General features: G+C 45.6%; 1 protein-coding gene across 1 annotated transcript in view; it reads left to right on the top strand.

Annotated features, from left to right (window-relative positions):
• Window positions 1–26,501, top strand: part of SUGCT (succinyl-CoA:glutarate-CoA transferase) — a 59,292-nt gene that overhangs the window by 5,878 nt on the left and 26,913 nt on the right. The window contains exons 4-6 of the mRNA XM_015429189.1: window positions 8,008–8,093; window positions 8,228–8,278; window positions 13,080–13,200. Of these exons, the coding sequence (XP_015284675.1) occupies window positions 8,008–8,093; window positions 8,228–8,278; window positions 13,080–13,200 (258 nt within the window). The remainder of the gene's footprint in view (window positions 1–8,007; window positions 8,094–8,227; window positions 8,279–13,079; window positions 13,201–26,501) is intronic.

The following is a 26,501-nucleotide window of genomic DNA, read 5'->3' as shown; positions in this document are numbered from 1 at the left end:
AAGTATTAGAATATAAACTCCTGTTGATTTATCCTTTATACAGCAAAGTTCACGGACACAGGGGATCTTGAGTACTGATCTCCCAGCCGCATTTTGAAGGGGTGATCTATGTGTTCAGAAAAAAAAGTCCTCCTGTTGATCAGGCCTCTTGGGATTGCGCTACTTCAGAATGCAGATTGCAGGTTTGAAGGATTCTTTGCATTAAAAGTTTCCATCCCTTGGAAAATGTTATCATGGAGAAAGTCTCTGTCCCAGCTTTCATCTGGTCAAGCTTGTTTTCTTCATGCAGGAAAAGTTTTATGTATGGGGTGAGACATTTAAATGTGTGATTTCCCCCATCTCTGTTTTATTAGTGGTACAGTCTAAAAAGGCACTTTCACATATGCTGAATAATTTATTATTTATTTATTTATTTACCAAATTTATACCCCGCCCTCCATGCAGAGCAGGCTCAGGGCGGCTTCCATACAGACATAAATACAACTTAAAATCATACAATTATTAAAAAAACAGATAAAACAGATACAAATACAAAGTGCTGGCGGCAGTTAAAATTAACTTCGATGGCACATTTTCAAGAAGGATTTCCGCTTCCCAGATGTTCTCAGATGTTCTTCTGCTCGTAATTTCTTATGTCATCGGCTCAATGTTAAAACCATGGGCCAGGGCTCTACAGCAGCGGCGGCCCCTAATTGAATGCCTGGCGGAAGAGCTCCGTTTTGCAGGCCCTGCGGAACTGTGAGCCCTGCTCACCCTCTGCCTATACGTATGGGCTGGTAATTTCCATCTCATTGTATCTGAATAAGTGTGTGTGCGCACGAAAGCTTATTCCTTGAATAAAACTTTGTTGGTCTTAAAGGTGCCACTGGACTTGATTGTTGTCCTTAAACTTGTCTTCTTTCTTTACTTTGGAATGCAAGTGACACCTGGTGGCCTGAAATTCCAATGGGGTAACCATAATGCACTTTCAATCTACTTTGCAATCATTTTACTGCATGAAATGTCAAGATCCACTTGCAAATTATTGCTGAAGTGCATTGAAAGTGGACTGAAAGTGCATTATTCAGTGTATGCAAAAGTGTTGGTGATAGGGTTCCAGGTCCCTTTCGCCCACCGGTGGGGTGGATGGGGAGACATTCCGGGAGTAGGAAGTGATATTGCCCCCCATTCCCCCCCAAAACAGTGACATCACACGCGACATGCCTATGTCACCCGTAAGTTACATCAGCACGTCACTGATGTCGGGGGCGACACTCACGATTTTAGGCAAAACTATGGTAAAATCAGCATCATACCATAGAATTTTGTCCAAAATTCAGAATGTCACCCCCCCCCCAACATTGCTGGTATGCCAACATCACTTCCAGGTGTTTTGGGAGGGGGTTCCCTCCCACCGGCCAGCTGTCCAGTGGCAGGCAGGAGCCCGCAAAATCAGGCAAATGACAACTCTAGTCGGTGAGCTTCCAGCTCACATGCTTCACCCTCCCCTCTTTATCTCCCTGTACTTCCTGGTTGTTGGCAACCTCTTCATCTGAATCAGCATTTGGCAAGTTATATTTTTGGCTCTTCTCCAAATTTCAAACCATAATTTGATTGTAGTTTGCAATATTCGTTTGGAGGAGAACTTTATAGATGGCCAGTTTGCACCAGAGATGTGGGCTTTCTGGAAAAAGTAGAATCAGAAAACTTTCTGAAACATTATCTGATTATTTTGACTGGTGTTTAGTAACCATTTTTTTAATTCAGTAAACATTGACACACTAATTGTAACACACTCAAAGCACTGCATCATGTGCATCATCATGCATCATTGATGTGGTTGCCCAATCATGTATTTGAATGCAATTTAACCCTCATCCACAGATCGCTGGAGCACCTCATTATTTGCAGTACTTGTTAGCTCCATAGTAGCTTGTTGTTTGCAAAATTTTAGAGGAATGCATAAAAGTCTTCCTGTGTGAAAAAAAAAATTGGCTTTGATTTGACCTGCATACTCAGTCAGGTGAATTTGTAACTGGATTTGGGGTGGGAGACTATTAAATATTTTTGTGGTTTTGTTCCCCCTTCCTTTTCCGAATCAATAAAACATACATTAATTTTATCACACAATTCTTGGAGATAATCATCTGAAAATCATGAGTTATAACTTTGAAAACAGCCAGACTTGCCAAATATTGTTTTGGTGATGACATCTATTCATTTTTATTAAGTGTATGAAACAATGAGTCTTTAGAAATGGAAAAATCTCTGCAGAAAAATAAAGCACTAGGAAATGTTGTGCAGAAAATTGTCTGCCCTGCATCTCTCGCTTAGGTTAACCGGTGAAACCATGGTTTGCTGCAAATCAGGAAGTACAGAAGTACAGAAGTTGGGGGGGGGGGACATGCACATGAGCCCTGGAGCACTAAATATGAATCAAGCCGTTTGACGTGTTGAATACATTCATCAGCTCTGAATTTTCTATACATTGGCACAAGACTGATCCTAAGCTTTGATCTTGTGATAGATGTGTTATGATACACTGAAGTACAACAAGACTGTCACTGGAGAAGCATATATTGGTCATTATGCATTTCATAGGTGGTGGTGTAACGAAAAGCCATGCAGTTTACCTAAGCTGAATTGGCTCAGATGGCTTAATGTACTGTGATGTACTGACCTCCAAAAGCAGGATGCTTACTGCATCAAATTCTGAGAGCTGGGAGATTAAAGGGTTAATGCCTCACTGTGAAGTACGGGTTGACTGACAGGCTGCTGCCTGCGTGCACCCCCCCCCCCCCCCCAATTGGTCAGCACCAGCTGAGGAGAGCTTTAAGAACAACTGAGTGCTGAGGAAAAGGGTCTTTTTCACCTTGTTTCCTCTCTGGAAGCCAGAAAGGTGGGGTTAGTGTGTCTGTCAGAGGGAAACAGACAAGTTAACTTGTGAAGTGAAGGGCTCCTTGCCCTTACTGTGTGCCATCAAATCTGAGGAAAAGAGGAAAAGTCTGAGCGTCAGCCAAGCTGAAAACCATTTATTTCACTGGGTCAAGAACTGAGGGTCAGTTTTGGCAGGAGGGATTTGTTCAGTAGGTTGAAGCTGCCAGTCTAGCCAAACAGAAAAGGAATATTGCCTCTTGGAAAAGGAGAATATTTCCTTCTCAGGGATTCAGTGGGTTCAGTTCTGAAGGGATCCCTCGACTGGGTGAAGAAGGAAATGGTCGTAGACTCCTCTAGAGTCAAAGGGAAAGCTGCAATCTCACAGGGAGGGAGAATAAGTCCTGGAAGAAAGTACTAATGCCCAGGAAACTAAGATAGCGATATGAATTTTCATTGAGACACATTGTTACAGTTAAGAAATCTCCAAAACAAACAAACCTCTGTTAAGAAATGGGTCTCTAAGAAACTAAGCTACAACAATTCTTTGTTGCCTTATTCAAAATATCATAATTTGTAAATACAACAAAATTTACCTCAGTTTTCTCATCCCCTGCCTACAACTAACCCAACCGTGCCTGTTTAATAAAGTCATCATTCCTATTTGAACTTTGTGTCAAGTGCCATTTACAAAGGAAATAACAAGTGGGCTCCTGCTTATCAACAATAAATCTCTGGCCTCCGCAAAAGCCAAATATATTCTCTATAACAGGATGCGACACATAGATAGTCATAAACTATTTATTAACATTTGCTACCAAGGGGTCTTTAGTTCCAGCTCCTGCCAAGCTAGCAGTTCGAAAGCAAGAAATTGCAAGTACAGTAGATAAATAGGTACCACTTCGGTGGGAAGGTAACAGCGTTCTATGCGCCTTGGTGTTTAGTCATGCCGGCCACATGACCACGGAAACATTTTCGGACAGCTCCGGCTCTTCTGCTTGGAAACGGAGATGAGCACCGCAACCCTAGAGTCGGACTCGACTGGCTTTCGAGCAAGGGAACCTTTACCTTTACCTTTTTACCAAGAGGCTGCTTAGACAGAATGGGGAACAGTTATTTAGAGTTTTGGCGGGAACATCTGCCTCACAGTAAAACAAGCAGCTGGGATACGTCTTAGAGGGCATAAAATGTAATGCAGTTGAAAAAAATTGGAAGTGATTCTTAATCTTTCTGGAACCTTTATGGTCCTGTTATGTGCCATCATATAAAGATTTTTAGAACTTCAGAATGTTTCTTTCTAATAATGGTTTTTGCTGCTAGTTTATTATTGCATGTTTAATAATGTTCTAGTAGGGGAAGGAAGCATGGCCCCTTTGCCTGCAAGATTTGAGCAAGGCTGTTAATGACAGGACGTTTCGGAGGTCATTAATTCATAGGGTTGCCATAGGTCAGAAGCAGCTTGACCACACAATAGAGGTTATTTATACTTTTTTCATGTCAGAATGGACTTGATTCTATTTGAACCACTAGAGTTTCCTTAGACTGATTACCTTATATAATTCTTTGCTAATGATTGTTATGTCTTCTAACTGCTTTATGTGTTTGGTATCTGACTAATCATAATTTTAAACCCAAATATTACCAGTGCGTATTTACTGGCTCTGTGTTGGCTTTTGTTTCACTGCCTCTTAACGGGGTCTAATATGCTACATTGTTTCTTTTTCTCCCTTACCTTTTTTTGGAAAAGTTCAGGCGATCGTATATTTTTGGAAGCATTAATAAAATAAAATACAGACATTAAACCGAAGACAGGCAGATGTAGAAATCTGCCACATCCTCCCACCCTCTTCATAACAAAGCCGAGGAAGTACAGATTATGCCCTTCTCCCGTAACCACCTGTGTCTTATTCCCCCCCCCCCCCGGCTTTATTAGCAAAAGAGTATAAATCTGAACATGTATTTCAATTTACTAAAATATATGCCCATACTCTGTAAGACACATTGCCTGTGATTTAGTGGGGAAAGCAGGTGTTTCCCCTTGATGATATATTGATACAAAAATGTACCCTATGAGTGAACGTGTTCACGTATGAGTAGGATCAGAAGTGTCCTTCCTTATATAGTAGGGCAGATTCCTTGCAAACAAATGTGTATGCTTTCTGTACCATTAAAATGTAGTAAAACAAGCTAGCAATTTGTGAATGTATCCTAAGAAACAAGATCTGTGTGTGGTACTTAGTATTGCCAACCTCTAGACAGTGGCAGGAGATCTCCTGGGATTACAATAGATCTCCATCTGACAGAGATCAATTCTCCTGGAGAAAATGGCTGCTTTGGAAGGTGGACTCTATGGCATTGAAGTCCCTCCCCTCCCCAGACCCCACAGTCCTCAGGCTCCATCCCAAAAATCTCCAGGTATTTCCCAACCCGGCCCTGGCAACTTGAGTGGCACTTAATTGTTTCTTCCGTATTCTGGTTATAAATTTTCTTAACATTATGTTATCATCAGTAGTACTCATTTTTAAATAGAAAAATAGTTTTAAGAGTTTTCGCTATTAAAAAAAATGCTTTCTCATATGCTGCCCTACTGAGTTCAAAGTCTTCTTCTGTTCAAAGGAGGCTTCCTTCAATGGAAGCAGCTCAGGTCAGAGAAAGGCTCCAGATTTGGCAGAGAAGTAGGATAAAAGAAACCCTGTTAAACTGAGAGTTGTGGGTCTAGATGTGTGTCTATAAACCTGCTGAAAAATGGGTGTTATTTTATTAAAGAAATAACAGATGTTTCTATGCAAGGTCAAGACAAGATGGAATAGTCTCTTTTAGTGTCCTTATTTTTAGCTCTTGTTTCAGTGTGGTGTTAGTCTGTCAGAATATGCATTGAACACCACTCATTTCTTGTAACATATTTGCAGCTTTGGATATTGGAGGAAAATGTCTTGTGTGGAAGCAAACGGAGCCTCGTGACAAGGGGCTGAGCTGGGGCAGGGTGGTGGTGGGAATTACTGGGTTGTACCCAACTGGCTTTTCTGCTGGTGGGAAAGGAAGGAGACACCCATACCCAAAAAAGGCTGTGGTGACTTGTTCAGTTGCCAGCAACCTGGAGAAAAATGTCCTGCCCCTTTAACAGAGGCTTAATGGGATGTTATTTACTAGGTGATGTTATTTACTTCTGTGCTGTGAAAACCTTCAGCTGCCCATTTTCATAGGTGAAACCTCTATTAAAGGGGCAAGATTAAAGTGGCAACCCGAAGGTGAGAATCATGGGAGCTGCATGTACAAAAGCCACGTAGGATGGGGGTTGTGATATGGAAGGCAATTGGATGAGAAGATTGATTGGAAAAGTTGGCTGGATCCAAACCGGTGGTTAATTTAAACCAGTTGTTAGTGTTGGTTAAATAGCTCAGAAGAACTTGCTGAATGATGGGGAGTAAAGATGCAAGCAAGAGGAAGGCCATATCCATAACCTATAGGGAAATGTTGTGTGACCAAGGTTTTTTTCAAGGTCTTGCTCACTTTTAGGGTTGCCAGTCCCCAGGTCCAGGCAGCGGTCCCCCCAGTTTTAGGGGCATTTACCCACTGCCACCCAGCTGACTGGCAGGGGAAATCCCACCCCCAAACAACCATGTCCCCACGTGACATTCCCAACATGATGACATCACCCAGAAGTGACATCATCACATTGGCAACGTCACAAGGGACACTCTGGTTTGAAGGCAAAACTCTATGGTAAATTTGCCCTCAAACCAGAGAGTTCTGGCTTCAAACCAGAGTGTTGCTAATGAGATTACATCACATCCAGGTGATGTCATCACGTCGGGGATGTTGTGTGACATTCCCCACCCCCTCCAGGAATGGCCCCCAAATCCAAGGTAGACCTGGCAACCCTCCTCAGTTTTCAGCTTTTGTAGGCCCATAGCCAGGATTTTTTTAGTCATGGGGCATTTAAATATCCTAGGGGGCACTGGCTAGTCAAATTAGAGGTAATTTAATTAAAGTTAAATAGACTTTCTGGGGAAAATAAAGAGGTGCTGTCTGGCTTCACACTGCCACCATAGTTGGCCCTTTGCGCCAGGCAGCTGCGCAGAAATACCCGGCTTCTTCCCTGCACTCACCACCACTCAGGGGCCTGGGCTGGATGGGAAGTTGGGGGGCTTTGCCAGTAAGTTGGGGGGCCTAGCCCTGAGATGCCCCACTGTAGCTACGGGCCTGCTTTGCAGGGGAAGATTTCAAAATTAGAGAGTGTCAGACAGGGACCTCCCTCTTTAGCACAGCTCTCAGTTTTCTGGTTGTAATTCTTTGCCAGCTTCACACAAAGCGGTTAGTGAAGGGAAGATTTGCTGCAGGTAGGGCTGTGAGGTCTGAACTAAGAACTCCAAGGCAGGGAGAGATCTGGTAGTTGCTGGGTAACTTGTCTTCTTGCTCTACAGATCTCTTTGTCCATCAGGGAAGAAGGTAGGTGAAGGGACTGATAGGAAGCAACCACTGTGCTTCCTGCCCATCATGTTTTGTTTATTTTATTTATTTATAATTTCAATTTGTACCCCGCTCACCCCCAAAGGACTCTGAGCGGCTTACACGGTGCATGGTGCAGAGACCTATGCAGAAACCCTAACTATGGCAACAGTACGTCTGGGGTGGGGGGAGCCCTACCAGGTACCCTTCCGGCTCCGATCGTTCGTTTATCCGGCGAGTGGGCGACTTCTTCCAGTTTTCTCCGGTGCGTCTTCCGTGGCCTCTGCTGTTCTTTCGGCTCTCTGGCGACTCCTCTCGGGGGCTGTTGGTTATGGGCCCTGGTGCGCAGCTTTGCACTTTTAAGGGAACAGGCACCCATAACTGGCAAGATTGGCTGCAAGAGGGAGACCCCCCCCATTTCCTTTGTCAAGTACAGGAATAGAGGAATAGTCTGTATTTTGTTTGTTTGTCTCATAATGTGTTCCTAATGAGTTTTATTGGCTATCGGTGACAGGTTAACAGTGCAGTCCTAATATGAGGTACACCTCTCTAAGCCCATTGGTCTCAATGGTCTTGGAAGGGTGTACTGATTGATAATCAAAATGTTTGAAGGTAATGCTGGAATAAGAACATGGTATCTGTGGTTTCTGCAAGGCTGCCCTGCTGTGCTGGATGCTACTGAAAGTATGCTGTTATAATTTCCAGGGTCTGGAGATGATACAAGATCTTGGGGACCACCCTTCATTGGAAAGGAAAGTGTTTATTTTCTCAGCATAAACAGAAATAAAAAGGTAAAAAAATGGTGTAAATTACTCAGTGGATACATCTTAAACACGTGCCAGAATTGATTTCTTTTTTGTAATGATAACTGTTAGAGCGACTTGTTACCTTAACAAAAATATTGTGATTTCTTTTTCATTATTAGAGCATAGCGGTTAATATGAAGAATCCTAAAGGAGCAAAGATAATTAGAGAGGTATGTTTTAGATTTTTTTAAATCACATGTTTATCCTGTTGTAACTTAAGTTCCTTTTCATGTCAGCTGTGCAACAGTTACGAAATAGTTGCTTGTGACCCAAGCGACGTTCTGCCATCTAGTTAATCTGTTGTGGGGAAATTGCCCTGTCTTGAATTTTTGTTCACTCTTCTGCCTTAATAAGCTCAGTGTGGCTGTCTGAGAATGGTTTATGTCTATGTTTTACTTGCTAAGCAGTGTTCCGCTATCCCGTTTATGAAACTCAGAACCAAGCCTTAGCTCAAATATTAACTACAGGCCGTTGCTGACCTCTACAGCAGAAAACAGAACGTTCATTCGCAGACTCTTTACAGTTGGCGTCTCCATTTGAATTGTTGATACAGCTGAGCAGAACCAATGCATCAATGTTCTGGACTTGATTTAAATCCTGGTTTGTGGAGGAGTGGAAACACAGATGCCAGTTTACTCAGGTGCCTCCATTTGGATGTCAATGCAAACTGGAGTTTGAATTGAGGCTCTGCAGATCAGGAAGATTCCAGTTGCATTCCATGGGCGCTAGGAAGAAGGAATCAGGAGAACCAACATGTGCACGTAAAGTGTGGAAACCACCTGTGTTTGTGCCCATTCTGAAAAAAACCTTTGTTTTGCCATGTCATTTGAATACAGTCATTAAACGCTCATGGATAGTGCCATTTTCCTTGAGGCCGCTAAGCTATTCTTCAATCATATGTCTTGTTGTTTTTCTCTAAATTCCCATCGGCTGCTCTGAATATTTGTTAACCTGGATTCTTCTTTCGTCTTAAGGGCAGCAATACAATCCACAAGCTAGAGCAATAAGAGCTGTGATTGCTGATAAGATGACACCGGTTTACAGGAACCAGTTCCAGCGTATTCAGAACTAATCAGCCAGATACGTGATATTTTCAGAAAGTATGATTCCTTGGCCAATTTAAAATAATCTAAAACAGGTTGCTTTTGAGCAAAATCCGTCTTTTAGCATGAATATACATATGCTGACTAGAAAAGGTATTTTGGGAAGTGGGAGAGATGGCCTTGAAATGTTAAAATAATAGATCGCTGTTTGGGGAAGGAAAGCAATGGCGTTCCCAGGGTAATAGGGGATGGATTTCTTGCAAAACCCGGAAGACCATGTGTGTCTGGTGCTCCTATTTCAGATAGCAAAGGGGGGCACAGCTGGGGAAGAATCCCAGTAGGATCAGACCTGCAAAGTTGGGTAGGAGCAGAGGTCATTTCGGGGGGGGGGGAACGTGGGGGACCGCAGTTCCCCCGAGTGAGGTGCAGGGGGCGGGGCACATGACGAAGCCCCGCCCCCTGCTTCCGGCCGCCCCGCTTCCAGCCCTCATTCAGCAAGGAGGAGGCAGGAGAAGAGGGAGGGTAAGTTGCTTCCTCCCCGCCTCTCCCCACCCCTGCCTGCCTGGGGCCAGGGAGGGCCTTGGTGGGGCTTCCTCGCACTCCCGCTGGCCTTGCAGGTCCACCGCCGGGCCCCTGATGTCAGGGGGTGTGGCATATGCTAATGAGTTATGCTAATGAGTTCCCCTAGCTCCTTTTCTACGAAATGACCCCTGGGTAGGAGGAAGAGAAGGAGCTCAGTACTTGGTTATTAGTCTCCTCCTTTCTGATAAGATTCGTGTGCCTGTCTTTCACCTGAGCATCTCAGGGCCCAAGTTCGGTAGCAGCAATGTAAAAAGCACAAAAAACCAATTTTAAAAACACCTTATGCCCCCACTAACCTTATGCCCACAGTAATCTAACTTTGTAAATTGTATTATATATTTTGTATGTCGACTGCACTCAGTGCCTTATGTGAGCCGCCCTGAGCCCGCTCGCGGGGAGGACGGGGTATAAATACGATAAAATAAATAAATAACAGGCATTCCCTCTCTGCCCAGGCTCACACTACCCCCCATAAGATCTCTGCAACAGCTCTGTTTTGCAGCCTCACCAGAAAGCGAGGAAAGTAGGGGCCCCCTTGACCTCTTTGGAGTGGCTGTTCCAGAAGGATGGGCTGGCCATCGAAAAGGCTCAAGCACATGAATATTGTTGCTGAATGTTCTTTAGACAAAGGGGTTATGGACAGTGGACTGCTGGGAAGAAGAAAGCTGCTGCACGGGAACATGGTGGGAAAAGTGGTCCTCCAAGGTTGTGGGCACCAGGTCATTGAAGGACTTTGAAGGTCAGACCAACACCTTGAATTGAACCCAGAAACCAATTGGCAACTAGAGAAGGATGCTTGGAATAGGAGTGGCATCTCCAAATAACAGTTTTGCACTAGCTGCAGTTTCCACCATGTAGAACATGTAACAGTAATCTAGCCTCAAAGTTATTGAAGCATGAAATAAGCATGCCTAGATCAGATGCCTAAAAATAGGGAGGCATCTTCCCAATTAGGTGCAGCGGGAAAGAAGCATTTTTTCACTGTCCACCTGTTTCTCCAGCAGGTTAAGGATCTAGCAGGGCACCCAAGCACTTCACACAGTCTTTCAGCAAATGTGGCATAGATAATAGGAAGCATAATTCCATTTAAAGCAGTAGCCCTTCCAACCAGCATCACCACCTCCATCTTATCTGGATTGAGCTCCAGTTTGTTCTCCCTCGGCCACTTGGCCACCACGTTGAGACACTGGGTGAAGAAGAAGAAGAATAGGTTTTTATACCTCACTTTTCTATACCTTAAGGAAGAAGAAGAGTTGGATTTATAGCCCGCCCTTCACTCGGAGTCTCAGAGCTGCTTACAATCTCCTTCCCTTCCTCTCCCCACAATAGACACCCTGTGAGTAAGTGGGGCTGAGAGAGCTCTGAGAGAGAACCACTCTTGAGAGAACAGCTCTGAGAGAACTTGTGACTGACCCAAGGTCATCCAGCTGGCTGCATGTGGAGGAGTGGGGAATCAAACCCAGTTCTCTAGATTAGAGTCCACCGCTCTTAACCACCACACCACACTGACAGCTGGTGGTGACATATTCAGAGTGATATATAACAGATACCATGCCTGTATTGATGCCAACCTACTTCAGAAGATCTTCTTAAGGAGCTTTAAGGTAAAGGTAAAGGTTCCCTTGCTCGAAAGCCAGTCGAATTACGGTTACGGTGCTCATCTCCGTTTCAAAGCTGAAGAGCCAGCGCTGTCTGAAGACATTTCCGTGGTCATGTGGCCGGCATGACTAAACACCAAGGCGCAGGGAACGCTGTTACCTTCCCACTGAAGTGGTACCTATTTATCTACTTGCAATTTCTTGCTTTCGAACTGCTAGGTTGGCAGGAGCTGGAACTAGAGATGGGAGCTCACTCCGTCATGCGGCACCCGGGTCTTGAACTGCTGAACTACTGACCTTCCACAGCCTGCAGTTCAGCGTCTTAACCACTTGAGCCACCGCAGCTTTAGATAGATATTAAACAATATGGGAGATAACTGACCCTTGTGACACTCCCCTCATGTCAGCTCCCAACAAATTGATTCGGCATCTCCCACTGCAGAGATTTGTGAGCAGTCTGATAGAAAAGGCCATAACTGTCTCAGCGCTGCTCCACCCAACCCACCTCACGTTCCAGGTGCCTCAGCAGTATAGCACACTCCGCCATATCAGATGCCACTGACAGATCTTTCTTCATATGATGATGGAGACCATCCATAGGTTCCCCAAAGGCCATCTCAAACCCAGGCCTGAAACCAGATGGAAAAGTGATATTAACAGGATTATTTCTCAGCAACCTCTTCTTTGGAAGAAGTGGCTTGGAAGAGGACAAGTAGTCAGAGGCTCATGGTGAATCTGCCCCAGCATGCTTTAGAGTTATAGTGTTTCCCCTGCTGGGTCTACCCACTCATATATGAGGCAGTGGTGATCATGGCAAGGAGTACTGCCTGCCTTGCATTATCTGAATTGCATCCAGCTGTGCTTTTCTGTGAGCATTTGGAACATATTAACCTTACTGATGGCTCAACATTAGGATTTCTCTTGATCGTTTGCTAATGCTTAGATTTAGACTGGCTGCTGTTGGGATGGATCCAACCAGCTTTTCTGTTGGTGAACAAGGGAAGGGAGAGTCTCCTTTGACCTACTAGAAGACAGTGCTGGAGATCATGGGACCATCTTGAACAAGGAGCCTATGTGATTGAAGCTATAATAAGGAGGGGAATTGGGGGAGACTGAGAAGAAGGGGGGGGAAAGCTGTTGGATCCAACGCACTTAAGTGTCAAATTTCATGCTTGTTTCTGTTGCTTGTTTAAGTGTTAAGCTGATCACTTTGGCTCTCGGAACTTCCTGTCTCCAAGAGTCTACACAAAATTAAACTATTTGAAAATGCTAGCTGTGATATTTTTAAAAAACACTGTTGCCAATAATAGTTTTTTCATTAGTCAGCAAGGCACATTAATAGATGTTTTTGTTTTCTTTCCACCTGCTCCTGATACAGTAATTGACAATTGCCATGTAAGCGCTTACCCTGTTAGCCGTGACAAGTTGCCACAGTCATCCCACCGCAACAGCATATATTTGACAAATTCAAGATTTTGTCTGTAGGATCCCCCTCAAAGGCAGACACTGTGTCTGTTGTGTAATTATCGAGGGTGTAAAAGAAAGCGCATACGCACGCGCACACACACACACACACACAGAGTTGTTCGGGACTTTAAATTTTAATTATCCAAGACATATTTGACTTGTATACCACAACTATGCTGGAACGGTCTTGTTTACTGAAATTTTAAATTAAGTTATGTGGGGAACTTGTTGAACTTTTGAAGTTCATTGAGAGTCTGACTCATCTTCACCTTTTATTTCAGCTTGCAGCTGTCAGTGATGTTTTTGTGGAAAACTACGTCCCTGGGAAACTGGTTGAAATGGGCTTAGGGTACGAAGACATTAACAAGATTGCTCCTCATATTGTTTACTGTTCAATAACAGGTATTTTAACTTGCGTTATGGCTCAGTGATAAAAGTATTTACTACATTTTCTTCATCCTGTCTGGTATTTTTCAGTAAGAAGTAAGCCATTCTTTTTTTCAATTCCTTCTTATTTTTCGTTCTCATTCAAATTAGTCGAATGGGGATTACGAAAACAGAGCTGTTTCCACCACAGAAAACCAATTTCAGGAATGCTCACAGTCAGGGGGGAAGCTTTTGTTCTGACATAAAGTCCAAGATGGAGTGTGATTGTATTTCTTGTCATACTGGTTTTGGTAATGAGAATCTCGATGCAAGCCTTCAGTATCAACTGGGACACTGTTCTTACATGATAACGTTGAGATCTGAAGAACCAATATTATTACTGGGTATGTTCAGAAAACAAAATCTGGTTCAGGTTCACTCTGAGGAAGCTTGGGATTTCCTTTTGTCACTTCTCCTTTTCCAAAGGGACCTCCTGACTAATATTTTGCACCTGCTTGAGAGGGTAAAAGGCACACAAATAACTATGGGATCATTTTTGACCAAGTAGTGAGCCCCCCCCCCCCAGGCAAGTCACAAAGAGCCCTAAGACCTGGATATAGTGAAAACAGAGCTCTTATTGAGGAGAATAACCATGACATTCTAGCACACAAAAATAACATCAGCTGCTAGAATGCTGAGATGCAAATATTTCACACATCCATCCGCACTTCTTTAATGTATATCACTCAAGAAGGAGAGGCGGGGGTAATAGAGAGGGGGAGCAGAATAAGAAAACAAAGGCTTATGTCTACTTATCAGCATGATCCTGCACTGAGAGTTCTCAGGTAAGAGTCCCAGTCAATAATTCAAAAAGGACCTGTGGAACCACTTGAATGGTGTGTGTGTGTGGGGGGGAGATATTTGGAGCCAGACCAAGAAAAATCCAAGCATATATTCAAAGATGGGGGAGAGTAGAAGGCACTGGAGTTTGTCTTCCAAGGCAGGACTGATCATAACAAAGGAATTTAAATCAGGGCACATGGCAGAGCAGAGAATTAGTACACTTCAGGGATAGTTTCTGGCTTCAGTTACAGGCTTTGGAAATGAATATAATTCTTTTTCCTGGACTTGGTGAAAAAGGAGGTGATTCCAAGGATGCTTCCACATGTAGACGATTGTCTTTGTAGCGGCTGCAAATGCCGGGGCATTCACAGTGGCAGTGGGGAATCCACACAGCAGTTTTGTGTGCACTTGCCTTGCCTCAGTCGGTTGCAGTCTTTAGACGCTTGTGTATATCCTGCTATGTACTAGCTGATCCATGGGAAATGCCAGGTAAGTAACATCAAGTACTCCTGGAAGCATTTCTGGCTTTCCCTTCCTCTGGCGCTTTTGTCCTCAGAGACCGTAGTGCTTTCATATGTCTTGAGTGTCAGCTATGCTGCCATATAGTTTATGGGCCCGGGTTAGCTTTCATGACCTGTGCGCCAGTTGCTGCCACATTCCTTTCTTTTCGCTTCTCCCCCTCATTATCACTGACCTTGTAGCCAACCTGTGTAGTGTCTTCCCATCAATTAACCGTGAGACTAGTTTCGTTTCCCAGCCTCAGCTCTAACTGCCTTGGTCCTCTTTCCTGCCTGCGGGGGTCAGGCCGATTGGCCCATAGGTGGTGGTGGGGGGTGCTTTTGAATACCCTACATCTCTCTCAGCTTTCTATGATGTAGTTATTCCTAACAGTGCCTGTGTCTCTGCTACCATAGTGGTAACAATAAAGTAAAACCTTCGAAGAACCGTGTGCTCTGTTGTTTGACTGTGGGTCCTGACACTGAGCCCTGTTTATCGTCGTTTTTGTTATATTAAATCAAAGGAAACAATACACACAATGTTTTATGGAATCTTGTGTGCCAGTGCTCTGTAAACATAATCCAGTTGCATACAAGTCTATTTGACTGAGGTTCCCCCATTTCCCTTTCCATAATAAGCTAGTTAGAAGAGGCACAGTCCAGATCTTTTTGTTCTGGTCCATTATTGTTCCTGTTTATCTTTTTTTAATAATGATGTTGGAGCATTCAGTAGATGAACAAAGCCAGGATTCAGGCGCCTTGCTTTTGTCTGTCCCCTTTAATTTTGGTTCCCATGTATTATATCATACTGAAACTCAGGCCTGTTTCTTGCTTTCTTGCTTTCTGCTTCCAGTCCTGAACTGCTTGCCCTCCTTCACAAAGCCTGTGCCATTTTGGAAGGACTCGTTAATGTGTACGAAAGCAGGAATATATGTCTTAGTATTCATATATCTTCTTTGACACATCTTCTGGGTTGGATGCCTTCCCATTCATGTGTACAGTTGTTGGTACATGTCTGTTGTTCATTGCTTCAACTTTGGAGGTTTCTGATCTTGGGCAGTCAGTGTGACTCTGGCATGTGTATGTAGGGAGAAGAGCTGGTGCCGAAAAGTCTGGTCCAGTTGCTGCTTTGATGCTTCAAAGGGTGTGGTTATCCCATAGAGACTGTGCCAACCCAAAGAATTCTTTCTATTACTATGACAGGATTCCTTATGTAATAGCGAAAGAACTTGCACAACTTCTAGGCATGTAAATCCGTTTTTTAAAACCCTATTTTCAGCTTATTTAGCTTCTTGTTTGTCGAAATGTACTTCTGAAATAAATATGATATTGATATAATGGAGACAAGAATTTATCTTTACTGCTAGTGGGGGGAGAAGACATGTGTTTGAATTTTAAATGGACCCAGTGAATCCCTCTCAAAGTATTAAACTAGATTTGTATGGGATTTGATCTCCTTTCAGTGCTTCCACAGCCGTGTCTTCTTTTACTGACAACATTCATTCAGTCATTACAAATACTCCAGAGAAAACTGTTGTTAAATCATTGCATTCCAATGTTATCCCTGTTGACTTTCTGTCTTTTTAAGACCCAGTTAGTGGCATTTTTCTGACTTCTAATGCAGTTGTAGTATCAGTATTTCAGACATGAGCTAGCAAAATACTTTTGACTTAACCTAGTGCAGAGGGATTGTCTGCAACGTGGTCGGATTCTGTACAGGGCAGTTTTCTGTGTTCTTATGTGGCTTGACTGTGGAAGGATCCCTTCTGGGAACTCACAGTTGCTGTTGAATCCTGTGCAAATTTGCCATAAAGGTAAATTTTGCTCAGATGTCAGGAATGGAAAGAAAGTAAAAAGAAGGAAAGAGATTGCCAAAAGGTTTGAGAAGCAAGCTGAGCTTTCAGTGACTATTTATGGGAGGAGAATAAGAGAGCTGGCCAAACATCTATGGAGGGGTCACGGCAGTTGGTATGGCATGACCAGTCAGCACAGGTAAGAGAAGGAATGGAGGCAGAAATGTGAGCCTTTACAAGGAGGTTGGAAGAAGGAGAGCATTGGGCTTGTTGGGGATGGTGAACAGACATGAAATAAGTCAGTTGTGGAAGGAATCTGGTTGCAACTCCTGAAGGAAAGCCTGGTCAGCGATCACCATGATATTAAGGATGGCGCCAATATAATATTTAACACTGGCTAATTTGAGGCTGCAGTGGTTCTAAGACGCTGAGCTGCAGACCGGAAGGTTGGTAGCTCGGCAGTTCGAGACCCGAGTGCTGCATGACAGAGTGAGCTCCCATCTCTGGCCCCAGCTCCTGCCAACCTAGCAGTTCGAAAGCAAGAAATTGCAAGTAGATAAATAGGTATTAGTAACAGCTTTCCATGTGCCTCGGTGTTTAGTCATACCAGCCACATGACGACAGAAAAGTCTTTGGACAGCGCAGGCTTTTCGGCTTGGAAACGGGGATGAGCACCACCCCTTAGAGTCGGATTTGGCTGGCTTTCAAGCAAGGGAAACCTTTACTTGTATTTTAATCTGAGTAAAGGACATACTTAAGATGGCAGAGATAGGAGGAAGGAGCACAGAAGCCATAATCTACTTCCAACCAGTTTGGCATAGTGGTTAGGAGCGCGGACCCTAATCTGGGAGAACCTGGTTTGATTCCCCCCTCCACTTGCAGATGCAGGTGTGACCTTGGGTCAGTCATAAGTTCTTTCAGAGCTGTTCTCTCAAGAGCAATTATCGAAAGAGTTCTCTCCGCCAGCCCTGCCTACCTCACAGGGTGTCTGTTGTGGGGAGGGGAAGGGAAAGGAGACTGTAAGCAGCTCTGAGACTCCGAGTGGAGGGCGGGGTATAAATCCAATCTCTTCTCTTCTTGTTAAGGGCCTAGGAGCATTACATCTTCACTGCCCCTACATGAAATGGTAGAAGTATAGTAATTCTTTTAATCTAAATTGTGTTTGTCTTTCTCTTGCAGGAGAAAATATAAACAGGTGCACTTGAATGTAAACCACTGAAACTGATTTCAAAATCCCTTTGTTTTAGGGAAAATATGCTTGAGTTTGCAGCCATAAGCCTACATTTTGGTTAGCTGTGAAACAATAGCTCTAATTGTTACGTTCCTGGCACTTCAGAATGGATTCAGCATACGTGATCTTTTTGATAGGCACCATCACTTTTTCTTCTGAAAGGGAGAATGTGTGGATTTTCTGCCTTGGTACACGCATACTAGATTCTTAATCTGACATCAGGTGTCCTTGTTCTAAAGCTGGAGTATTTGCACATTGCCCTTTTTGGAAGAAAGAGTGAGCATGCATATAGGAAGGGTCCCATTTGTCTTGTGTACATGATCAAACAAAGCAACTGAACAGGACTAATGAAGTTTTAGAATAGATTCATTTCTACTTTATTTGCTCTGGAAGAGTTAATGCGGTGATGGCTGACAACCTAGAAGATGTGGCATTTCAGAATGTAGAAGTCATGTGTGGGAAAATAGTTTGTGTTGGTAACCCAGATATGAACTCCTTTTGGAATTTCAGAGATTTTGATTAGTAAACTCTTTAACGTCTTATCTAAATAAACCTGATTGAGTCTCCGTAGCCCCTTGCACTGATGATTGCTCCAATGCTAGAATTCCACAATCTTTCCCAGCATTCTTCCAGCTTTCTGAATGTTCTCAGGGCTCCCTCGGCCTATTTTTGCTCACCGGTTGGCTCCATTAGTGCAGAGGGAGTAATCTTAGAAGCAGTGTTAGCTTAATATCTTCTGACAGCCCAGGGGTTGATGTTTTCTATGTCACTGAGGAATGAGTTGGTAAGGTTTGATTTAATTAGAGGCTAAGCAAAGAAGGTAGATCTGTATACTAAAAATTGGGGATAACCTTTAAACTTATAAAGTTTAGGTGGACAACTTCAAATAATGAAGTCCTTAACTAAAAGAGGTGGAATTGGGTAGATTTATTTATTTAAAGTATTTCTATGCCTCTTTCTACTCAAATTCAGGGTCCCCAAGGCAGCAAACATTAAAATAAAACATTACAATATTTGAGATGTTAAAAAGCATTTAAAATTCAGACATATATATATATTTTAAAATTTTTTAGGTAAAATGTAATATAAACACATAAAAATATAAACACATGGTTGGAAGAATGTGGAGGTGTCAACTGGTTAGGCTTTGGGACAGGCAAGAAAACTTTATAGTGGATCCCAGTTTGAATTAGAGTTAAGTGTTACTCCAGAACTAAGGGCATTTTCACACATACTTTTAGTGTACTTTGCAATTGGATTTTATGTTGAATAATGGGAAAATCCACTTTCAAATGATCACTAAAGTGCACTGAAAGTACATTCTTCCGCTTGTGTGAAAGTGCTTAGTAACTAGTGTTCCATGGCTAGGAACTAGGGTTCCCAAGTCCTTTTTCTTCTGCGGCAGGGGGCTCCCGGACGGCATCTTTAGCGCGTGCGCCGCATTCACATCAGCCGGATGTGACGTGATGACGCCGGGCACGCTGGGGCGAGGCCATAGCCATTTGAGGAGAAAAAGACAGGTTGCTTACCTGTAACTGGTGATCTTCGAGTGGTCATCTGTGCATTCACACCCTTGGGATACTCTGCGCCTGCGCTGACCTTCTCGGTACCGATAGCTAGCAAAAGGGATTTTCGAGCCTCTCCCAGGTCACGCGCCGGCTCCACTGCGCATGACCAAGGAGGGGCACGCAGATCCCGCCAGTTCCTTCTGACCGCCGCCCAACAGCCTTCAAAGAAACAAGATGAAGGGCCGAGAGCAGAGGGGAAGGAGGGCGGGTGGTGTGAATGCACAGATGACCACTCGAAGATCACCAGTTACAGGTAAGCAACCTGTCTATCTTCTTCGTGGTCTCTGTGCATCACACCCTTGGGAGAATAGCAAGCAATAACTCTTACCTGGAGGAGGGGCCGAGGCCCTACACCTGCGCCGTCTGCAAGATAGACCGACCCAACGCCACACGACGAGTAGACCGGACATCAAGGGCATAATGCTTCACGAAGGTGAGCGGAGTAGCCCAAGTCGCAGCGTTGCAGATGTCCTCCAATGGCATCCCTCTCAGGAAAGCTGTGGAAGCCGCCACCGCCCTTGTAGAGTGGGCGCGAAGTTGACCTGGAAGAGGTCTCTTAGCCAAAGCGTAACATAGCTTGATTACTTCCACAATCCACCTGGACAGCGTCTGGGAAGAGATCTTCTTCCCTAGGGAGGGCATACTGTGAGCAACAAACAAGGCTGGAGACTGACGAAAAGACTTGGTCCTGCCCAAATAGAACAGCAACGCCCTCTTAACATCCAGAGAGTGCAATTTCCGTTCCTCTTCATTGGCAGGAGACGGGAAAAATGACGGCAAAACTATATCTGAACGTAGATGAAACTCCGAAACGACTTTCGGTAAGAAGGAGATGTCCAAAGACAACGACACCCCATGAGGGGAAAAAATCAAGTATGGTGGATCACACCTTAAAGCAGACAACTCACTGACTCGACGAGCAGAAGTAATGGCCACCAGAAACGCAGTCTTGAGCGATAACAACTTTAGAGAGCAAGTGGCCAGTGGTTCGAAGGGTTTTCCCATCAAAAACCGCAAAACTAAAGCCAAATCCCAGGCCGGAGTCGGAGAACGACGGGGAGGGTACAGGCGAATAAGACCTTTACAAAACTGTTTCGTCTGAGGATGCGAGAAAACTGAAAACCCATCAATAGATGGATGAAAAGCTGACACCGCAGCTAAATACACCTTAACTGAAGAAAAACTGAGTCCCAAGTCCATTCTGGACAAAATAAACGCAAAAATAGACCTCAAATCCACTGGCGGAGGAGGTAAATTGGAAGAACTCAAGTACTGTAGGAATAAATCCCACTTCTTTGCGTAAGACGTCCTAGTAGACAGTTTACGACAATTCAACAGGACCTCATTGATACGGTCATCCATCACTGAAAGCGTATTTCCCATAGAGTCAACTTGAGACTCAGAGGATCGTAGTGAAGGACCTGGCCTTCCTGAGCTTGGAGGAGATCCAACTCCTGCGGGAAGTGTACGAAGGATCCCTTGGCTAACCGCAGCAGTGTCGGAAACCACACCTGCCGAGGCCACCAGGGGGCTACCAGGAGACAATGGGGCTTGTCCTGTTGTATTTTCACAAGCACCCTGTGGAGCAGCGGAATCGGAGGAAATAGGTATAGAAAGTCGTGAGCCCACGACATCAACAGACCGTCCCCCATTGACAGAGGGTCCAACCCCGCTCTGGAGCAAAACCTGGGACACTTCTTGTTCAATCGAGTTGCAAAAACATCGATGTGGGGATGTCCCAGATGTTGAAAAAGAGGAAGGAGATACTTTGAGTTCAACTCCCATTCGTGGTCCGATGCTCCCCCTCTGCTCAGGAAATCCGCTTGTTGGTTCAAAGTTCCTGGCAGATGGGCAGCTTGGAGAGTGATGTTCCAATGAAGGCACTCTTCCCATATGTCCATAGCTAGCCTGCAAAGGGACCTGGACACGGTCCCGCCCTGGCGATTGATATAAGCCATCGCAGTTGTGTTGTCCGTAAAAATCAACACAGCTTTTCCTACAACCTGTCTGAGTAAGGATCTGAGGGCAAATTTTACGGCCAGCAGTTCCAGATAGTTGATATGATGACTCTTCCAAAGGGGTTGCCATGGAGCACCCACACAAGTGTCGTCTGTATGAGCACCCCAACCCCACAGGGAGGCATCTGTGGTGATGGACATTACGGGAACGATCGGTTGGAACGGTGCACCCGCCAACAGATTGGTGTCCACGAGCCACCACTGCAGGGAGACGAGGACCTGCGGAGGCACTACCAGTTGAAGGCTCGGAGGATGGATGGAAGGGCGAAATTTCTTTAGAAACCACAGCTGCAACGGGCGCATGCGAAGGCGTGCATATTCGATCACGGAAGTGGTGGCTGCCATGAGACCCAAGATCCGCTGAATGTGGACCGCTGATGTCACGTTGGACTGGAACAAACGTTGAATTTCCAGACGAATGGTATCTGCCCGTTGGCGAGGAAGGTACGCCCGAGTGGCTAGGGAGTCTATGACAGCTCCTATGAACTGCACGCGAGTTGCAGGTTGCAGCATGGATTTCTGTAAATTCACCAGAATTCCAAGGGAGGATAGGACCGACAATGTGATGGTGATGTGCTGAAGGAGACATTCTCTTGAATCTGCCACCATCAACCAGTCGTCTATATACGGAAAGATCTGAATGCCCTGAAGGCGAAGATGAGCGACGACAACCACCATTACCTTCGTAAAAACCCTGGGGGCGGTAGAGAGCCCGAATGGAAGGGCTTTGAATTGGTAATGGTCCTCCCCGACTGCGAATCTGAGGAACTTTCTGTGACGAGGATGGATGGAGACGTGAAAATAAGCGTCTTTGAGATCTAAAGTGACCATCCAAGTCCCTGGAGACAGGAGTGGTAAAATGCTTTGCAACGTGGTCATGCGAAACTTTCTGTAAATGATGAACCGATTGAGAAAACGAAGGTCCATGATTGGACGAAGTCCTCCGTCCTTCTTGGGGACCGTGAAATATTTGGAATAAATCCCGCGGCAACAATCCGCCATCGGGACTTTCTCTATAGCGTTTTTTTGTGTCAGCGATTGTACCTCCTGTAGCAGGGCAGGAGACGCCGGGGTTCTGATAAAACGGGAGATTTTGGGAGTCAGAGAAAACTCTATGAGATAGCCATCTCTTATTATAGAGTGCACCCATTTGTCCGTAGAAATGGCGAGCCATGCGTGCAGGAAGGGTGCAAGGCGAGTCTGAGCAGTAAGGTTGAAGTCAAAGTCCCTGTTTGGGATTCTTAGGGAATTTCGACTTATAGGCACCGGACGATTGTCCCTTATTTTTCGGGGGAAAAGACCGTGACTGAGAGGGAGGTCTTTGCCATTGATCCGTAGGTGATTTGTTGTACGGTTGCCTGGTCGACCAAGGTTGCCTAGGCCACTGCTTGGATTTCGAGTATTTGGTCGTGGGGGAGATCCCCAAACTCTTGGACGTCTTGATACTCTTATCCATTTCCTGCAGAACCGTGTCAGTGGTGGAGCTAAACAATCCAGAACCTTCAAAGGGAAGGTCTTCCACCGAGGATCTGGTGTCATATGGCAATGATGAAGAGCGGAGCCAGGCATGTCTGCGTAACGCTACAGAGGTTGCTAGAGTCTTACTAGCGGATTCCAGGGAATGCTTGGCAGCACTAATTTGGTGTCTAGCCAAGACCATCCCTTCATTCTGAATCCTTTTAATCTGAGGTTGGCACTCTTTGGGCACGTGCGGGAGGAAATCATTCAAACGCTTCCATAAATTGAATTGATAACGGCCCATGCAGGCGGCATAGTTCGCCGTTTTAATGCCCATTGCACCGACAGTGTAGAATTTTCTACCAACCGAATCCAACTTTTTTCCTTCTTTGTCTGATGGAGTAGAGTGGCTCGCTTTTCCTTTCGTGGACGAGGAAACGACCAAAGAATTGGGCTTAGGATGTGTGTATAAAAACTCAGCCCCTGATTCCTGGACCTTGTACATGTGATCCAGACGCTTATTAGAGACATTAATGGAGGCTGGACGAGTCCAAAAGTCCTTGGTAGTTTGCAAGAGAACTTTTGTCATTGGTAGAGCCACGGAGGGCGAAGTGTTAGAGTGCATAATGTCAAAAACGTTATCATCCACAAAACTGGCAACGAGAGTAGGAGTCATAGATAGATCTAATGCCATGCGTTGAATAAAATCTCCATAAGACTTAACATCCTCTGATGGAGAAATAGGTAAATCCGCTTCCACATCTTGCGAGGTGGGCTGTGCATCTACATCCTCGATATGTTCAGAAAAGCCATCTGAATCGGAGGATACATTGGATGGTTCTGGAGATGATTCGAGTAATTCAGGTTGAGACGGTGCCGGTGTGTTAATCGGGGGCACAACCGGGTCTGGTGGATGCGTCGGTATCGACTGCTTCGATACCGATGGTCGATCTTGAAAGCGCGAAATGCGGGATGACACCGACTGACGATCCCATTCAGGTGGGGGTGGTATCGGGAGTGCCCAAGGGTATGGGTATCGATTCCCGTACAAATAATGCCATTGCCTCTCATCCCAAGTCAGGGGAGGAGAAGTTGGTCGGTGCCGATCCTCGACTCCACGTTCTGGGGAGGCATGAGAGGATTGACGGCTCGACATATCAGATTGCGACTGATTTGTCTGTTGAGTAAGGTCGATGTCGAGATCCGAACCGATCGGGTGAGGTTCTTGCGTGGGATCTCGACCCTGACTAGCCGAAACCTTATGGACTTTGGGTTTGTCCGTTTTAGGTTTCTTCGACTGCTGTGAGTCTTTGCCCTGCTTCCGGATCTTGGAAGGTACGGCAACGGATGACCCCTGCTTCCGGATCTTGGAAGGTACGGCAACGGATGACCCCTGCTTCCGGATCTTGGAAGGTACGGCAACGGATGACCCCTGCTTCCGGATCTTGGAAGGTACGGCAACGGATGACCCCTGCTTCCGGATCTTGGAAGGTACGGCAACGGATGACCCCTGCTTCCGGATCTTGGAAGGTACGGCAACGGATGACCCCTGCTTCCGGATCTTGGAAGGTACGGCAACGGATGACCCCTGCTTCCGGATCTTGGAAGGTACGGCATCAGATATCCCCTGCTTCCGGATCTTGGAAGGTACGGCAACGGATGACCCCTGCTTCCGGATCTTGGAAGGTACGGCAACGGATGACCCCTGCTTCCGGATCTTGGAAGGTACGGCAACGGATGACCCCTGCTTCCGGATCTTGGAAGGTACGGCAACGGATGACCCCTGCTTCCGGATCTTGGAAGGTACGGCAACGGATGACCCCTGCTTCCGGATCTTGGAAGGTACGGGGTGGTCCTTTATCGGCGTCGATCGTTTCGGTGCCGAAGCATCGATTGCGACCGTCGACGTCGATGATCCCGGAACGGGAGGACAAGTGTCCGCAGCCAAGGTGGACATCGAGGCGTGCCCGGACGTGTCCAACGGTGAAGAGGACTGTGGAGATAGTGCCTTCTCCATCAGGGCCAAGTGTAGACGAGCTGCTCTGTTTTTTCTCGTCTGGTTCGAAAACTTTCGGCAATGTCTGCACTTAGAGACACAGTGCGACTCCCCTAAACAAACGAGGCAAAGCGAGTGCCCGTCGGTGGGGGATATTTTAAGGCCGCAAGTCCTACACCGTTTGAAACAACCCCACCGCGGGGCCATAGGCCAGCGGGAGGGGAACGTAAATAAAGAACAAACACAGAAAGAAAAATGCTAACTACAAAAATAAAGAAAGAGAAACTAACTAAACGCGAGTTTAGCAAAAAAAGTTTGGTACTTAGCAGACCGAGGCAGAAGGCGTCCTACCAGCGCGGCGGTCAGAAGAGAACTGGCGGGATCTGCGTGCCCCTCCTTGGTCATGCGCAGTGGAGCCGGCGCGTGACCTGGGAGAGGCGCGAAAATCCCTTTTGCTAGCTATCGGTACCGAGAAGGTCAGCGCAGGCGCAGAGTATCCCAAGGGTGTGATGCACAGAGACCACGAAGAAGATCATAGAGTTTCCCCCTCAAATGGCTGTGGCCCCTCCCCCAGCGTCATCACGCCACCTCCGGCTGATGTGCACGCTGGGGTGGGGTTTCCCTCAGGGTCCGATTCCGCAGCGGCGGAAATCGGGCTTCCAAAGCGGGGGGAAATCGACCCCCCGGGGGGACTTGGCAGCCCTAATAGGAACTGGATTCCTTGAGCCAGGAATTCTCTAGATTAAATCTCATCTCTGTTACACGCTCACTAGGCATACTTGGGCAAGAAACTATTCTCTCAGTCTACATCATCCCCCACCTCGTGATTCATAATAGTAATACTGTTGTTATATGATTTATAATTTAGAGATTTTCACTGATAGTTGAGGGTGTTAGGGAACTGGTAGTTTTGAGGACTAGGCCTAAGATCATATGAACATAAGAACATAAGAACATAAGAGATGCCAATGTTGGATCAGGCCAAAGGCCCATCCAGTCCAACACTGTGTCACACAGTGGCCAGAAATACCAGTGCCATCAGGAGGTCCACCAGTGGGGCCAGGACATTAGAAGCCCTCCCACTGTTGACCCCCCCCCCCCAAGCACCAGGATATGACTGTAGTTCTAGAGTAGGGATCCCCAATGTCATGCCCATGGATGCCATGGCGGCCGCCAACACCTTTCTGGGCGCCCGCCAAGTGCTTGTGGCAGAGCCAGGTGCAGCTTTTTTTCTAGCAGAGCTTCTGGCTGGGCATTGGAGATAGCTGTGCAGATTTTTTAAAAAACGTTGCTTTGTCAGCAGCTGCCAGCACAGCACAAGGATCTTCACTGGGTAAAAAAAGGTAAGCTAATGGCATCCATTTTGTAGCTGGCTCCACCTTCTGTGGCAGCCATTTTGTGGTGGTGCCCACCTCCCTTTGTCAGAATTACAGTGGTGCCTTCAGGCTCAAAAAGGTCGGGGACCCCTGTTCTAGAGCAAGGCTTAAAGACTGCTGTACAAGGTCTTTTAGTTACTGCAGTTGTTTGAAGCCTGTTAGTCTTTCTTTGGACCTAGAAATATTGCACATACTCATCTCCCTTATGTGAAGTCCTTTGCGAGGCATTTGAAATCCATTTCGTCCAACCTTCCCTCCATACAATGGACAGCATCCACACTATATATTAATTTAACTCTCCTATAAGAGAACATAAGAACATAATAGAAGCCAATGTTGGATCAGGCCAATGGCCCATCCAGTCCAGCACTCAGTCACATGGTGGCCAAAAATACCAGGTGCCATCAGGAGGTCCAGCAGTGGGGCTAGGACATTAGAAGGCCTCCCACTGTCGCCCCCCCCAAGCACCAAGAATACAGTGCATCACTTGCCCCAGACTGAGAGTTCCTATTTATACCTTGTGGCTAATAGCCACTGATGGACCTCTGCTCCATATG

The sequence above is a fragment of the Gekko japonicus genome, unplaced genomic scaffold (genome assembly GCF_001447785.1).
Source record: "Gekko japonicus isolate JY-2015 unplaced genomic scaffold, Gekko_japonicus_V1.1 scaffold2917, whole genome shotgun sequence".
NCBI lineage: Eukaryota > Metazoa > Chordata > Lepidosauria > Squamata > Gekkonidae > Gekko > Gekko japonicus.
This window is presented reverse-complemented; position numbering and strand designations above follow the sequence as displayed.